Here is a 17,005-nt window from a genome sequence, read left to right as displayed (position 1 = left end):
CAAGCGGCCGACCCGGGTTCGATTCCTGCACCCCTCTTGGAGAGCCTGGCAAGCTACCAAGAGTATCTTGCCCAAACTGCAGAGCCTGGCAAATTACCCGTGGCGTATTCGATATGCCAAACAGTAACGACAAGTCTCACAATGGAGACGTTACTGGTGCCCGCAGGAGCAAATCGATGACCAACACGATGACAGTGAAATAGTGATACATAAGGTGATGTAATATGGTCACTGTCATTGTATTGTCATCCCGTTGCTCATTGATTTGCTCGAAACGGGGTTGGCCTTGTGCAAGGCAAATGCCCTGCCGCTGTGCTATCACTCCATAAGGTCAATGTAAACAAATGTATATGACATACTGAAACAAAGTATTTCCCTAGTTTTTACCTTTTCCCCCTCAAAATTGTAGAAATTAAGGAGCAGAGGATAGGCAACAACATATTTTTTTTGAAATACACAGATGGTGTCACATGGTATTTAAATTTAGTGATGATTCATCTGTTTGAGGATCTTCAGATTAGCACCACTGCGCTTGATACAGCACGGACCAGAGCACCAGCATCAGCCTGGAGGGAGCATCACTGGGAGTGGATCTGACAATTGGTCCCAGCACTGCTAGGCATAATCACCAATAAAACTAGATTACTAGCATGGGGATTGGAGAGAGAGTACAGGGGAAAGGGTGCTTGCCTTGTGGGCAAAACCGATACCAATCCTGGCACACCATGTGATCCCTGGAACACTGTCAGGGTTGACCCCTGAGCATATAACCAGGAATAATCCCTGAGAACTGCTAGGTGAGCCCCCTAAAGCAAAAAAAAATAAATTAAAATTAGGCTAATTTTAACCGGGGCTGGAGCAATAGCACAGCAGGTAGGGCGTTTCCCTTGCATGCAGCTGACCTGGGTTCGATCCCCAGCATCCCGTGTGGTTTTCCGAGCACCACCAGGAGTAATTCCTAAGCACATGAGTCAGGAGTAGCCCCTGTACATCGCTGGGTGTGACCCAAAAAGAAAAAAAATAGGCTAGTACCTTTTAATTGACAACTAGACATTTTATTTTGTGTGAAAACTAACCTTAGTTTTAGTTCACTAGTACTGCTGTTAATATTTGTGTACGAGAAACACCAAAAAATAGTATGGGCCCAACAGTGCTGGGGCCATCAGGGAACACTACTTTGGGGATCATGAAAGCTACACTTGGGCTACAAGGAACTGATCTCACGGTCTTGCAACATGCTTGACTTGTACTCTAGCACTGGAGCCATCTCCCTGGTTCAAGTACACACCTTTTGGGAGGGTGAGGGAGACCACACCTGTGGTGCTCAAGGCTTACTCCCGACTCTGCACTCAGGGATCAGTCCCCATGGGGCTCAGGGAACCATTATATGGTGGTGGGGGTGGAACCTAGGTTGGCTGTGTGCAAAGTAAATTCCTTACACACTAAATTATGTCTATGGCTCACTCCTCCGTTTTTGAATAACTTCTTTTCTTACAAAAAAATTGTAGGATGGGTTATTTACTATATTTTAAAAAAAATCAAGATAGAGGCTGGAGTGATAGCACAGCAGGTAGTAGGGCATTTGCCTTGTACTCAGTCGACTTGGGTTTGATTCCCAGCATCCCATATGGTCCCCTGAGCACCACCAGGAATAATTCCTAAGTGCAGAGCCAGGAATAACCCCTGTGCATTGTCAGGTATGACCCAAAAAGAAAAAATAAAATCAAGATATTTTAAAATTCTTGCAAATTCCAAGTGCTTGCTATCTAAAAAAAATTGTTTTAAAGTATTTTTATGTTGTTAAAAAAAATACTTGTTTGTGGGGCTGAAGCAACTGTACAGCAGGTTGGGTGTTTGCCTTGCATGAGGCTGACCCAGGGTTCCAACTGATCCCTGGCACTCCATATGCTGCCCCTACCCCCACCCCCAACGGTAATTCCTGAGTGCAGAGCCAGGAGGAACCTCTGAACATTTCCGGGTGTGACCCAAAAAGAAAAAAAAAAAACTTTGCCAAATCTTTTCAATTAGAATCAGAATTTTTCAGTAAAGAAAAGAATACATCTAACAATATTTTTGAGAATATTTATTTTTCTTGATGCACATTTCAGTTGTTTTTCTTTTTTTTGGAATTTTTATTTTTAAAAATGTTTTGAGATTCTATGGTTTACAATGCTATTAATAAAGACTTCTCTTGCACATAGTTCCAACACCACATCCTGACCAGTGAACCTTTCTCCCTTTCCCAAGGACCCCCAACATTCCTCCCTTTCAAACCTCGCCCCTCCCCCACCCCAACTGTGTGGATCGATTTTCTCATTATGTTCCCTTTGGCCAGTCATATTTTTCTACCTGTCTGGATATATGAACACTAGGATATGACTGAATACCTACTTTTATGGGGGGAGGGGAGACTATTTGGGGCCACACTCTCTCTTCAGACCTGAATACTTTTTAGAAATTTAAAAAATCAGTATGTTTAGGCTAATTTTTGATAGCTTTATTTAAACATTTATCTTATGAAGAGTGGGAAAGCCTATTTCTAATTTTTTTCAAATAAAAATTTATTAAAGGCATTGTGATTTACAAAGATTGTTTGTTTGTTTGTTTGTTTTGGCTTTTTTGGTCACACCAGGCGATGCTCAGGAGTTACTCCTGGCTCTGGACTCAGAAATTACTCTTGGCAGTGCTTGGAGGACCATATGCTGGGAATTGAACCTGGGTCAGCTGCTTTCAAGGCAAACACCCTACCCACTGTACTATCACTCCAGCCTCTGATTTACAAAGTTTTTATAGTTAAGTTTCAGGCACACAATGTTTGGAACCCAAACCAGAACTTTCTTCCACCAGTGTGTGTCCCACCTTCCCCAACCCTGCCCCAACGTGCCTTCTTGACAGGCACATTTTAAGTTTGGTTGTTGAAATTGGGATCTCATGAGAAAGCCAGTTTTAATGGACTGACAAGGATCAAAGAATACAGCTGATAAAATAGCGGCCCTTTACTGAGTTACTGCTATGTGCTTGGCTTTAGTCCCTTGTTTTTTATTTATCAACTATAGTCCTTTTAGTTATACTTCAAGGAGTTATTTCTAGTCTCAGCTTATTGGTGAGGAAAGAATGGCTTATAAAGGGTAAAAGTGCTTCACCAAGTTTATTCAGCTGATTACATTTGGCCTGCATATCTTGGAAAGCCTTATGTTGGCCCTGACACTGCTGGTCCTGAAAAGACAGCTGTGAACAAGAGAAAAAAAGGCTCTATTTTCAAGTAGTTTACATTCTAGGGTTAAGTGTGGGTTTGAAAGTTTTCATCATAGCTTCCAAACTCCCTCCTGCTAAGGACACTACAAAAAAGATGGGTAAAACTGCTTCAGTGCCACTTAAGAACATGTGTGATGAAAGAATCCACATAAGGAATATGTTATAAAACATAAATATGTGAGTATCTTTAAGACATATGAACGGAGAACCCAGCTGTATGACAGGGAATAGAAAACCTATGCCATACAAACTTAAGGTCACTTATAGATAAATATGAATATCAATAGCTGTTACAAATAACCTTAAGGAGCAGTATAACCCTGATGGTCTTTTGCTGGTGATGGTCCTTCAAGTACTTGAAATGTGTCTAGTGCACTGAAGAAATGTATTTGAAATTCTTTAAAAAAACACAACTGACGATTCAGTCACTAGTCTCTTTATGCATGCTTGGAACAATCTGGGTGTGTGATTGAAGCTACTTTTTGCCAATGTAAATTTTAGGAAATGTAAATATAGATTAAATAAATACTGATTAAAACTCAGAATCTGAACTGAGATGCCCTGCAATACACACACATATATATATACACACACTCACGTGCGGTGCTGAAATGGTACAAAAATGGTAAAGTCATAGTCATTTCTGAAATATTGATTATAGGCTGAAATGACATTCTGTAGATATTCTGGGTAATAGCCTGGCAAGCTACCTATGGCGTATTCGATATGCCAAAAACAGTAACAACAAGTCTCACAATGGAGTCATTACTGGTGCCCGCTCGAGCAAATCGATGAGCAACAGATCACAGTGACAGTGACAGTGCTTTTGTTATATGTTTAATAGGATATTTAAAGCTACATTTGTAGTTTGTATCATATTGTGTTGAATGGTACTGGGACAGGAGTCTTACTGAACAGTCTGGTTCATAGATCCAGAGCATTGATCCAGTTCATACAGTGATCACTGTATCACTGTTATCCCATTGTTCATCGATTTACTCGAGCGGGCACCAGTAACATCTCTATTCTTCCCAGCAAAGAGATTTTAGTAGCCTCTCCTTACTTGTCTTTCCCAACGACTGGAAGCTTTTTCAGGGTTAAAATATGGTGTGGTAATTATGGAAAATGGTAGGAAGTGTCTTATAATGTGTTGTACGGCCCCTTCGCGGCCGCATGGTCCAGAAAGCAGCCTGGAGTGTGGTGGTGGTTGGGTAGTGGAGGTCGGTCGGCTACGGGAACTGGTTCCCTTGGGATGGGGAGGGTTGTCACCTGCCCCCCTTTGGGGCACCCCGCGTGAAAACAGGCTGGCCAGAGTCCGGATATACATACTATACATACATACATATATGTATATCCAGTTCATAGATATTTTTTCTTACATTTGGCATCAAAATAATTTCCAATGTATACCTTATTACCTTTTCTTTTTTTTCCTTTTTCCTTCTGGTTTTTGTGTCTCATTTCCAAGTGTACCTAGTGTACCTCATTACCTTTTCAATTTTTTTCTGGCTTCCATCAGGATTACTTTTGGCTTAGTGCTCTAGGATCAGTTCTGGCTGTGCTCAGGGGCCTACAAAGGATACCATGTCAGTCATCATATGCAAGGCAAGAGCCTTACTCGCATTACTATTTCTCTGGTCCTGATTACCTTTATTGTCAAAAGCTATATATAGCTGATTATCTTTCTATTAATATTAAAAGTCATGCTACAAAACTGTGTTAATATTTTTATAGTAGAAATATAAAAATTGTTTTTACACATATTAAATGAATTATAATTACTGTCAGTAAACAAGATATGTAGACAAATATAACACGTTTTATTTCCAAAGAATATTTCCCAGAGTAAGATTTTTAAAATAGCCAGTAAAATATAAGTATTCTGTTGGATGATATTCAAGGGTTGACAAATTTTGGGGAAAGAACACTTTATATACACCTTATATGTGTACATATGTATACACACATACATATGTGTATATATATATACACTACACTTTATAACAAAAACATTACAAAAAGTATAAAAATAGAAAAAAGACAAACATTACATTTTGTTTAGAATTTCAGAGTTGCTTTTTTTTCTTCTCCTTTCCCTTTACTTCAAAAGTTATAAATACTTTTGATGCAGCATGTATAGTTGCACTTTTGATTTTTTGTTGTACAGTTAATGAACTTGAGAGTCTGGATGATGGGTGATCTTCTATTTGGCCTTCCCATTCTTTCACTTCCTCTTCTTTGATTAACAAAGGTTTTCCTAGGGTTTGACCAACAAGGGTACAGACTTCTTGAGCTTTGCGCCATGCATTCTCAACAGCAGCAAGACAGGCTCGCCGTCTTAGGAATTAAATGCAAAGGTTATTATTACAATAGTTAATGAGCAGTAGCACTTTACAGATTTTAATTTACTGGTAATTTAACAATGTGTTTAACTTACCGAAGACTCTCAACAGAACCTGGAGTGTGATAGAACTGGGGTTCACTGATGATAACAGAGCTATCTAGCTTCTCAACAAGAAAGTTGCAAATATTTTGCATTTTTCCAAATTCAGTAAATATAATACACACCTGCAAATAAAATGGCATTCAAAAATTATTTTCATGTATAATACATCATTTCAAAGTTTCTATAGATGTAAAAAAGTGTCATTTTATAGAATATATAAATAGCTTGATACTTTATATTTGATACTACTTGACACTTTAACAATCTTTTCCACATTTAATATTTTGCTAATATATTATGGAATTATATAATACTAATAAGTACTTAAAAATCCAATTTATTTATTTTATTGTAGTTTAGGTAACATTTCTACCATGTATTAATATTTATTTTTTTATATACATTTACTGCACCTCAACACCACAAAATTTTTTTTCTTTTTGGGTCACATCCATCGATGCTCAGGGGTCACTCCTGGCTCTGTACTCAGGAATTACCCCTGGCTGTGCTCAGGGGACCATATGGGATGCTGGGAATTGAACCTGGGTCGGCCTCGTGCAAGGCAAACGCCCTACCCGCTGTGCTATCACTCCAGCCCCATCACCACCACCAAATTTTAAACACACCTAGAAGTACAAGGAACTTTCTGATAGCAATACTCTGGCTTCCAGAATGATCACTGATCACTTCATGGCAAAAAGAACATACTTAACAGGGTCTTAAACAGCCACGTTCTTGCAAGAGCAAGAGAACGAGAGAGACAGACAGAGAGACAGAGAGAGAAAGAAAGAGAGAACAGACAGACACACAAGAGAGCGTTATCTTGTTCAATTTTTCTAAGGGTATCCATCTTGTCATAAGGGTCCTAATCTCGTGATTGAATCAAAAACCTAATAACCATCATTCGGTCTATAGTCTACTTTCAGCACTCAATACTTCTATTGCAAACCAAAACACCCAAAAGGAGAGAAAGAGCAAAAGGGAATGCCCTGCCACAGAGGTGGGGTGGGTGGGGATGGTGAGAGGGATACTGGGATCATTGGTGGGGGAGAATGGGTACTGGTGAAGGGATGGGTACTAGATCATTGTATGACTGAAATGTAAGCACAAAAGTTTGTTAAGTCTGTACCTCATAATGATTCATTAAAAAATATGTATATATATATACAATAAAAGATAAACTTCAGAAAAAAAAAAAACTTTTCAGCAAGCCACTGCATAACAACCAATGGTACCTGATATTATATGCAATGAATTTATAATGAGTGTAAATTTCTTTCCCCTCTCCAAGATATATTTAATTCCAAATACATAGCTAGTTGTCTCTAAAGAAGTTCCCTAGTGTAAAACATAATTAGAGAATGTTTGGAAATTTTTTTTAAAAAAAAAAAGAAAAAAAACTACTAACTTCCTACAGGATCTGCCTCAAAATATCACACTGGGAATTAGGGCTCCAACATAAAACATCTGGGGAGAGAGACTTTCTTTCAGGCCTTAATAGAACAGTTTGATACTTTAACTAAATATGATGAAATTTCAGTTATTATGTTTACCAAGAGAGTCTCTTGCCCGCACGCCTGTCTGTCTTCCCCAGGGCCCCTTGGAGGGGATGGGCTCCAGCTTCCCTCCCCACTCCGAGCAGAGCTCCCGCGGCCGAAGACCTCCATAGCCTTAGCCACAGCCATGCTCAAAGCCCCTCTCCACACGTTTGGACAGGCCTTACGCATGAAGGTACCAGCAGAGGAACCCAGGTGTGTGTAATCCCATCAACATCCAGAGACTTAAAAGCAAGCTTCCAGAAGCGATATCTTATAACCTACTTCTCCCTCTGGAAGAAACTGGCAAGCTACTGAGAGTTTCCTGCCCACATGGGAGAGCCTCGTAAGCTTCCCATGGTGTATTCATATGCCAAAACCAGTAACAAGCTGGGTCTCATTCCCCTGACCCTGAAAGAGCCTTCAATGCGGCATCATTGGGAAGGCTGAGTAGAGAGAGGCTTAATCTCAGGGATAGAATGAATGGAGAGGTTACTGAGACCACTGGAGAAATACGACGATCAATGGGATGATGATGATGATGATGATGATGATGATGATGATGATGATGATGTTTACCATCTAGCATTCTTTAACATTTCAAACTATCCACAAGGATAGTGTTGCATCACAAACAGTAGGAATTGTCTAATACATATCTATAGTATAAAGTCATACAATGTTCTTTATGCAGAGGTTTGCATTTTTTGTACCTCATAATCCCACAGTTCTGGTCTGATTGTTCATGAGATAAGCTATAACTTCTGGCTACTAGTGAGCTCTCTACAAAAATTAATTTGGTACTCTCTTAAGAGATTTGAATACAAGAATACTGAATATCTGTTTATTTTTTTGTTTTGGGACCACACCCAGTAGTGCTCTGGGTTTATTCTTATCTCTATGCACACAGATCACTCCCAGTAGTGCTTGGGGGGCCTTATGGGAGGCTGGGGATTGATTGGACGGATTTTCCACCTCTACATTCTTGATTAGATGAACAAGAGTCTATTCTAACCTTATACCTGGTTGTTTCCTGAGGTAAAGAGGATGGACTAAGTAAAGACCACAAAATGCTCAGGATCATAACCAGCAGTTCATTAATCTAGTACTAATTACAACATACTCTGATTTTATAAAATGCTAATCATAAAAATCTTTAAATAGGAAATTACAGGAACTAAGTATCATTGGCCCAAAAAATTATTCTTTCTAATTTGTGCAAAGGTTAATTTTTACTTTACTATAAACCTATCACTGTCACTGTCATCCCATTGATGATCGATTTGCTTGAGTGGGCACCAGTAACGTCTCCATTGTAAGACTTGTTACTGTTTTTGGCATATCGAATACGCCATGGGTAGCTTGCCAGGCTCTGCCGTGTAGGTGGGATACTCTCAGGAGCTTGCTGGGCTCTCCAAGAGGGGCAGAAGACTCAAACCTGGGTTGGCCGTGTGCAAGGCAAACGCCCTACCCACTGTGCTATCACTCCAGCGATATACCTAATATATATATATATATATGTGTTTCTCTGCCTATAAACCTATATAAACCTATACCTATAAACCTTTAGTTTTACATATATAAACCTATATGTTTATATGTTTATATACCTATAAACCTAACAAAACAAAGCATAAACCATAATTTAGTACAATAAAATTTTCTTATGAAACTAAAAAGTTGAAAGTTGTTAAGACTATTTTCTTTTTATCTGACATTTCCTATAGTGTTTCCTGTTGATTAGATGATAATATAACAAAATTTCTATCCAAGTGGTAACTAAGAAATGGTTATTGTATTTTTTGTTACATTTCTAAAAGCATTTACCTTAATCTTACCAAATTTTTCATAAGAGCCCAGTGAGATTTATAACACCAAAAAGGATTTCGAGAAAAATAAGCTTTTACAGACATTATAAAAGCATTTCCCCATACATTTCAATTCACATATAAAAATAAATGTAAACAGTCTACATGAAATCATACTATTTCTGATTATTTGCTAAGATAAGAAACCTACTTCTGCTTCCATGTGATATGCATTTTCCACTCTTCTGAAATCTTTAGTCACAGTTACATTTTCTGCCTGAAAGAGAATATTCAAGACTATGATTAGAAAATGTTTAGCTACTAAATGAAATCACTCTAAGACATAAAGTAGAAACCTGAGCTTATTAAAATCAGAGTGCTATTAAGTATGCAGAAAGAACACTGGTTTCTTGATACTTTAAAAGTTCCTAAATGTAACAAAAAATTCAGAATCCTAAAATATTTTCTGAAAATATAATAACTGCCATTCCATTTGTAGCAACTTTTAAATTAGCTTTTTCAACAAAGTATGAACTTAAGGTAGTATATACAGAAGGTATTCTTTAGCCCTTTAAATGTTCTGAGAATTTGAGTTTTAAAAATACATGCAACTTTTAGTTGCACGCAACTCAATTTTTTCAGACTTAATTTCCCTATTTATAAACTTAGGCCAGACCATGATACCACACTAAATTGTTCTGAAGATTTAATAAGTTGTATGTAAAGTGTTTAATGGCAGAACGCACACTCAGCAAATGTATACTATATCCTAGCAAATGCAGATTATATGGTAAAATTAATATTATTTCAAAATTACATACATTATATTGTTATATAACAAGATGATATAGTTTTGGATATATTATCTAAACTTTTACATACTTCATGCTTTTGATATATTTATGATACATCTTCTGAAACAATGAAGCTGAGTCAGTTTGTATTCAGAAAAGTATTATCAATGCTTTTTAAATTCTCTACGTGAGTACAAAACAGATAATTCTGATTAAAATGTTAAAATTTGTCTCAAAAAACTTTACACTTAGTAAAATACTCATTTTATCACTTTTATATCTTTCAAAAGTCTCTGGATGTTGGCCCTTGATGGGATTACAGGCCGCCAGGGGCCAGTCCCTGGATGTGACTGCCTAGCTACTGGAATATGGGAAATCTGGGCAGAAGAGGCCCAGTTCTGATCCGAGCAGGCTTGGAGGTCTCAGCCCCAGGTCCCACACACCTGGGTCCCTCTGTCGGTACCTTCACGCGTGAGGCTCGTCCGAACGTGTGGAGAGGGGCCTTGAGCATGGCTGTGGCTAAGGCTCCGGAGGTCTTCGGCCACGGGAGCTCTGCTCGGAATGGGGAGGGAAGCTGGAGCCCATCCCCTCCGAGGGGCTGGGGGAAGACAGCCAGGCACTAAGGCCAGAGACTCTCTTATAGCCTATTTCTCCCTGTGGGAGAACCAGCAAGCTACCGAGAGTTTCCTGCCCACATGGGAGAGCCTAGAAAACTCCCTGTGGCGTATTCATATGCCAAAACCAGTAACAATGCTGGTTCTCATTCCCCTGACCCTGAAAGAGTCTCCAATGCGGCATCTTTGGGAAGAACGAGTAAGGAGAGGCTTCTAAAATCTCAGGGCTAGGATGAATGGAGATGTTACTGAGACCGCTCAAGAAATCCGATGATCAATGGGGTGATGATAATGATGTATCTTTCAAAATCTCTACTTTATATATAATGATTAGTATATCCCCATTCCTTTTCCTTTTTTTTTTTTTTGTTTGCTGAGTAGGCACAAGGGCTACTCTTAGAACAGTGTTCAGGGATTGATAGTGTAGGAGGGATTATTCAGTGATAGTGATTAAACTGGAGCCTCCTGCATGCAAGGATGTGCTCAGCCTGTTTTGAGCTAATTCTCTGGCTACCAATAATGATTTAATCATGTTATTTCCTAATATTATTAATATATATATCTACATTTTAAGCTAGAAGCTAATTATATAAGCATAAGTCTATATGCAATTTTTAATAAATGAATTATGTTACATATGCTGTTAAATTTTTTAAAGAACTGTTATATTACCTTGAACTTAAAAGTAAATTTAGGTTTCCCCATTATTTTCCATTACTATTCTTTAACTATTTCAGGATTCAATGCCAATCTGCATTAATTTATCATTTCTCATTAATCTTCTCTGGTAAGGTCTCCATTTTCTTTTGTTTTTATGACCTTGAAATTTTTTATTGAACATTTTGTAAAATGTTCCTTGATTTGGGTTACTTTCCCCTCATGCTTAGATACAGAGTTATAGACTTTTAGGAAAGAATGTTATATATCAAGGGGTACTTGATCTCTCTATAGAATCACTTAGAGAGTATGAGCCTTGATTATTTGGTCATGTCTGTCACTTTTTTTCACTGTAACGTTATTATTTTCCCCTTTTAGTGTTTTATTCATAGAAGTTAAGTTACTGAGTTCAGCCCATATGCACTCTATACTCTTATTTTGTCACTTTTATTGTTTTAGCTTTGACTAGTGAGGTTTCAATCAGACTGACACTGTATACCTTTGATATATACCTGTCCTTAATTTTTTAGCATTTGCTTATTACTTTATGGTGCAAGTTGCCAAAGGTTCATATTGCAGCTTCACAGTGTAATCTTAGAAGTAGCCTTTTCTTCAAGAAGTATCTCCTCCTGGGACTGGTCATTTTAAACATGTTTTGTCTGGGATTGGGGGGAGACAGTGCAAAGTTCTGTAGTGCATGTGGGAGATCAAAGTTTGCACAGGTGCCATATGGTCCCCCCTTGAGCACCATTCTGTAAGTTTCCCCCCAGCACTGCCAATTTAGACCAAAAACAAAAAAAAAAAATTTGTTTGATTGATTTTCCAAATGTTAGCGATATAAAACTGACATGTAACACTGTGTGTGTTTAAGGACTATAACATTTGATACACAAATATACTGTAAAATGTTTACCCCAATAATGCATAATTTCACATAAGAGATTAGGATTTAGGACCAAGAAGAACAAATATACATATACATATGTATATATACATACATATAAACATATACACACTTAAATATTATAGTGTTTTAAAAAGGAAGCCATGTCATTTATAATATGATGAACCCTGAGGGTAGTGAAATAAGTCAAAAGACAAACATATGATTTTATCCTCATGTGGAATATAGAGAAAACAAATGAAACAAAAACAAACTTTTAGAATACAAGGGCAATTAGTGGTTATCAGAAGAAAAGGAGGAAGGGGAAACAGTGGATATGTTGGAAAAGAATGTAACAACTACATGGTGAAGGATCACTATCACCACTGTCACTGTCATCCCACTGCTTATCGATTTGCTTGAGAGGGCACCAGTAATGTCTCCATTGTGAGACTTATTACTGTTTCTGGCATATCGAATACGCCACAGGTAGCTTGCCAGGCTCTGCCGTGCAGGTGAAATACTCTCCGTAGCTTGCTGGGCTCTCCGAGAGGGGCGGAGGAATCCAACCCGGGTCGGCCGCGTGCAAGGCAAAGCCCTACCCGCTGTGCTATCACTCCGGCCCATGGTGAAGGATAGACCTGAATTTTCAGTAGTGAACTTAATGTCTTATGGGCATATATGCACATATACACTGACCCTGTACATTCTTAATAATGATACTTATTATATATTACTTTCATATAATACTATGAAACTTACATACTGTTATAATACTGTTTTTTCACTTAAAATAGAAAAGAAACTGTACAACTTTTCCAAAATGACTACACTATTTTTCAACCTTACTGCAATGATCTATTGCTCTGGATTCCCAACTGCATTTTCTATTATCAGAAATATTGGATTTTTTGGGGGCCGGAGCGATAGCACAGCAGGTAGAGCGTTTCCCTTGCACGCGGCCAACCCGGGTTCGATCCCCGGCATCCCATATGGTCCCCCAAGCACCGCCAGGAGTAATTCCTGAGTGCAAAGCCAGGAGTAACCCCTGAGCATCGCTGGGTGTGACCCAAAAAGAAAAAAGAAAAAAGAAAAAAAATATTGGATTTTAAAAAATTTGGTATAAATGGATAGACAGAGTATCATGCTGAGTGAAATGAGACAGAAGGAAATAGACAGAGAATGACTGCATTTATTTGTGGGATAAAAAAAAAAAACCCGCATGAAACTAATATCCAAGGCCAGGGAAAACAGGTCAGGAGGACTGGTGAATGATGTGAGAAATGGAGGGTAGTTAAGATACAGGAGAATCCATTATGACAAAATTAGTTGAAAATGATCACTCTGGACAAGAACTGAGTGTTGAAAGCAGGCAAAGGGATATACATGATAACCTTTGAGCATCTGTATCGAAAACCATAATGCCTAAAATGAGAGAGAGAGAGAGAGATAGAGGGAGAAAGAGAGAGAGAGAGAGAGAGAGAGAGAGAGAGAGAGAGAGAGAGAGAGAGAGAAGAAAGGTGCCTGCCATAGAGGCAGACTGGGGGGCGTGGCTTGAAGGGGTGGGAGGGAAACTGGGAACACTAGTGATAGAAAATTACACTGGTGAAGGGATGGGTGTTGGAACATTGTATGACTGAAACTGAATCATGAGTAATTTTGTAATGCTCTGTCTCACGGTGATTTAATAAAAATAAAAAATTAAAATCACTGTCACTGTCATCCCATTGCTCATTGATTTGCTTGAGCGGGCACCAATAACGTCCCCATTGTGAGACTTGTGTTACTGTTTTTGGCATATCGAATATGCCACAGGTAGCTTGCCAGGCTCTGCTGTGCGGGCAAGATACTCTCGGTAGCTTGTCTGGCTCTCCGAGAGGGGCGAAGGAATTGAACCCAGGTTGGCTGTGTGCAAAGCAAACACCCTAGCCACTGTGAAGAAATACTAGGTTTTAGCTACTGTAGTATACAAATATTATTATCTCACTGGAGTTTAATTTGTATTTCCTTGATAACCAAAAAATGGGCATTTTTCATGTATTTATATGCATATAAACCCCTTAACTACATTTTATATTAAGTCCCATTTAAAAATTAAAAGTGATGGGAAATGTTTAATAAATGTCTGATGACTAATGAATAGTGCTTTGAACTTTAAAATACTTTCCCCATGAAAACACATGCTCATAAACCTATAGATGATCTTTAATACACCTCAGCTGAGTTTATTCATTTAGTGCTTCATTCATTTTTTCCCCCTGTATTCATTAACAATAATGTTATAAGTAAACTAGTTAACTAGGGGAGAGAGATAACTGAAAATGATGATAAAGACTAGGTTCCATCTATTACTCAAAGGCAAAGAAATTATGAATATAAGGCATTCTTTAAAAGGATAGGTGATAATGACAGTATAGTGGAGTGGAGTGATATTCTAGCAGGTAGGGTGCTTGTCTGCACACTGTTAATCTGGGTTTGATTCCTGATATCCCATATGGTCCCCCCCCAACCCACCAGGAGTGATTCCTGAGTGCAAAACCAGGAGTAAGCCCTGAGTACAGATGGATGTGGCCCCCAAACAAACAAAATACAACCAAAGAAGCAGTCTTTTTAAATAAAACCTAAACTTCCAAAGTTCAAAATGAGTAATATGAAAAAATATTTGTAATTCATTCTGAAAAGTAATACAATGATTTTGGGGGGCACACATATTAAAAAATATAAAACTATTTTTGCAGTATTGGGTATAAACACATTATATGCAAGACTGCTTGCCTTCCTCCATTAATATTTCTGACCTTCCTACGTTTTGCCTTAAACACAATTTTAACATAGTTACTATGACTGTTTCACATATCAGGAATTACAGATATATTTTTCCAGAAATTAATTATATTATTTCCATGAATTAATCATATTATTCAAAGAGGATCCAGCACCAATCATTTTAGGGCATATTTTCAACATATTATATTCAATTCACATTGTAATAAATATTTGAATTCTTAGAGCTGTCAGTCACTTAGAATCATGTTTTCCAATTAACCTATAGCATAACAGTTTATAAATGCAAGACAAATATTTTTTCTAGCTAAAATGCTTTGGTGAGTGGTTGTCATTTCTAAGACTAGTCTAAAAGCAAGAATTTCTGCACTTTTGTGTTCAGTATTGCACTGGAAAAAGGCTCTCCCTTTAGCCTCTAACATTCTAACTTTCATTCTAATCATCTGGCTGGCGCCTGGCCTGATGAGAAGTGAGAGGAAAGCCTAAAATTTGGCTTCAGAAATATGGCCATTATTCAAACCACATTTAGGACATTTCTTAATCTCTTCAAATGTGCAAACAGGAATACTGAAACACTGCCCAACTAGGACTGTTGTGAGAATTAGTGTTTTAAAAAACTCCTTAGAAATAGACATAAAGTAAGATTTGGTGATGGTTCTGGGACTTCTTAAGTAAGGAGAGGTACTTCGTATATAATCTAACAATATACCCGATTTATTTATTTATTTATTTGTTTGCTTGCTTGTTTTAGGCCCACACCCAGAAAGGCTCAGGTTTAACCTCTGGCTCTACCCTCAGTTACTACTCCTGGCGGACCAATCTTGACCATGTGAGGTGCCCGGGACCAAGTCCCAAGTCAGTGGCGCGCACAGCAAGTGCCCAACTCACTGTACCATAATTCTACCTCTCCAGACTAAATCATCATCATCATCATCACCATCACCATCACCATCACCATCACCATCACCATCATCATCATCATCATCATCATCATCACTGTTATTATCAAAATTGAACGGGGAAAAGTTGAGGCCGGGTGCGTGAAGCAGCCTCGAGAACGGGGAGGGGGGAGGCTCTACGAGGCTGCGCCGAAGCAGGTGGTGGCCCCCTGGGGAAACAAACACCCGTAGCATTCAGCGCGCTCTTGGGCAAGTCCCGCTTCCATTCATTCTTGCAAGATGAAGGGAAACTGCTGCAGCGAATGTCGCCGAACGAAAGCCTATTCAATGTGCATTTGAGAAATTATACGAATCCCCCTGGCCAGCCCTTGTGATCACATGGGGGAGGGGAGGATTACTCCCCCCTCCCATTAAAAAAAAAATAAAGTCACCGTGTCAGACTTCATAATAGAGCTGCGACACAGGTGCCGCACCGGCTCCAGGCCCTGCCTCGGCCGCCGGTGCGGGACGCGCCCCCCTCCCCCCCACCCCTTCTGCCGACGGGATGGACGCTCGTCTCCCCGCCGAGCTCGTACCTGCAGCCCCTGCTGCTGGAGACTCTGCGTGATGTAGTCCAAGCGGCGGCAAACGCTTTTCTTGGCCTCGGCCGCCGCCTCCTTGGTGCTGCTCACCCTCACCGCCACCTGCGCCCGGTCGGGACTCGCAGAAACCTCGGCGGTGCCGCTGACGTGCACCTCGCGGGTCGCAGTCTGCGCCGGGGCTGACGGCAGGTGGCGGCGGCGGACGCCGGGCAGCGCGTCTGCGCCCGAAACCAGACTGTTCTCCCGTGCCCGGTCAGCCCAGGGAACTAGTTCCACGAACACCCGCGATGGAGAGGCCTGTGGCTGAGACATAATGATGGCGGCTGGGTTTCCATAGCAACCGGAGCGGACGGCGGCCGCAGGGGTCAAGCCGCGCATGCGCGCCGGAGCGTGGCGCAAAGACTGTCGGGACGGGTTCTGCGGCCCGCGGGCGCGGCTGGGCGCGAGGGGGCGCGTGGTTCTCTTTGTGAGGCGAGATACCCCGGTGCTGCGGGTGTCGATCTGGTGTGTGGTCAGGGACTGTTGCTGTTAACACCAAGTTTGAAAAAAAAAAAAAAAAAAAAAGAACCAACCGTGTTAGTGGTCGGAGTCATGCTACAGCCCGTAGGGCTTTTGCTTCGCAAGCGGCCGATCTGGGTTCGATTCCTGGCGTCCCACTTGGTTCCTTGGGCACCACCAGGAGTCATTCCTGAGTGCAGAGCGGGGGTGGCCCACCCCGTTGACCCAACAAAGGAGAACAGAACTCACTG

At 39.9% G+C, this 17,005-nt stretch overlaps 1 protein-coding gene across 2 annotated transcripts; it reads right to left on the bottom strand.

The window, feature by feature from the left end:
* Nucleotides 1-3,870: 3,870 nt before the first annotated feature.
* IRAK1BP1 (interleukin 1 receptor associated kinase 1 binding protein 1) lies at nt 3,871-16,605 on the bottom strand. 2 transcript variants are annotated; one of them, XM_004610114.3, is made up of 4 exons: nt 16,251-16,605; nt 9,256-9,321; nt 5,693-5,823; nt 3,871-5,592 (listed from the first exon to the last, which is right to left on the bottom strand). In XM_004610114.3, exons 1-4 carry the CDS (start codon nt 16,566-16,568, stop codon nt 5,322-5,324), a joined length of 786 nt encoding a protein of 261 aa, XP_004610171.2. In that variant the 5' UTR covers nt 16,569-16,605; the 3' UTR covers nt 3,871-5,321. The 2 variants fall into 2 exon arrangements, with proteins under 2 accessions (XP_004610171.2, XP_054991853.1); XM_055135878.1 differs by lacking the exon at nt 9,256-9,321.
* Between the last annotated feature and the right edge of the window lie 400 nt (nt 16,606-17,005).

This window comes from Sorex araneus, chromosome 4, assembly GCF_027595985.1.
Source record: "Sorex araneus isolate mSorAra2 chromosome 4, mSorAra2.pri, whole genome shotgun sequence".
Taxonomy (NCBI): domain Eukaryota; kingdom Metazoa; phylum Chordata; class Mammalia; order Eulipotyphla; family Soricidae; genus Sorex; species Sorex araneus.
Note: the sequence above shows the minus strand (reverse complement) of the source record. Positions and strands in the feature narration are given on the sequence as shown.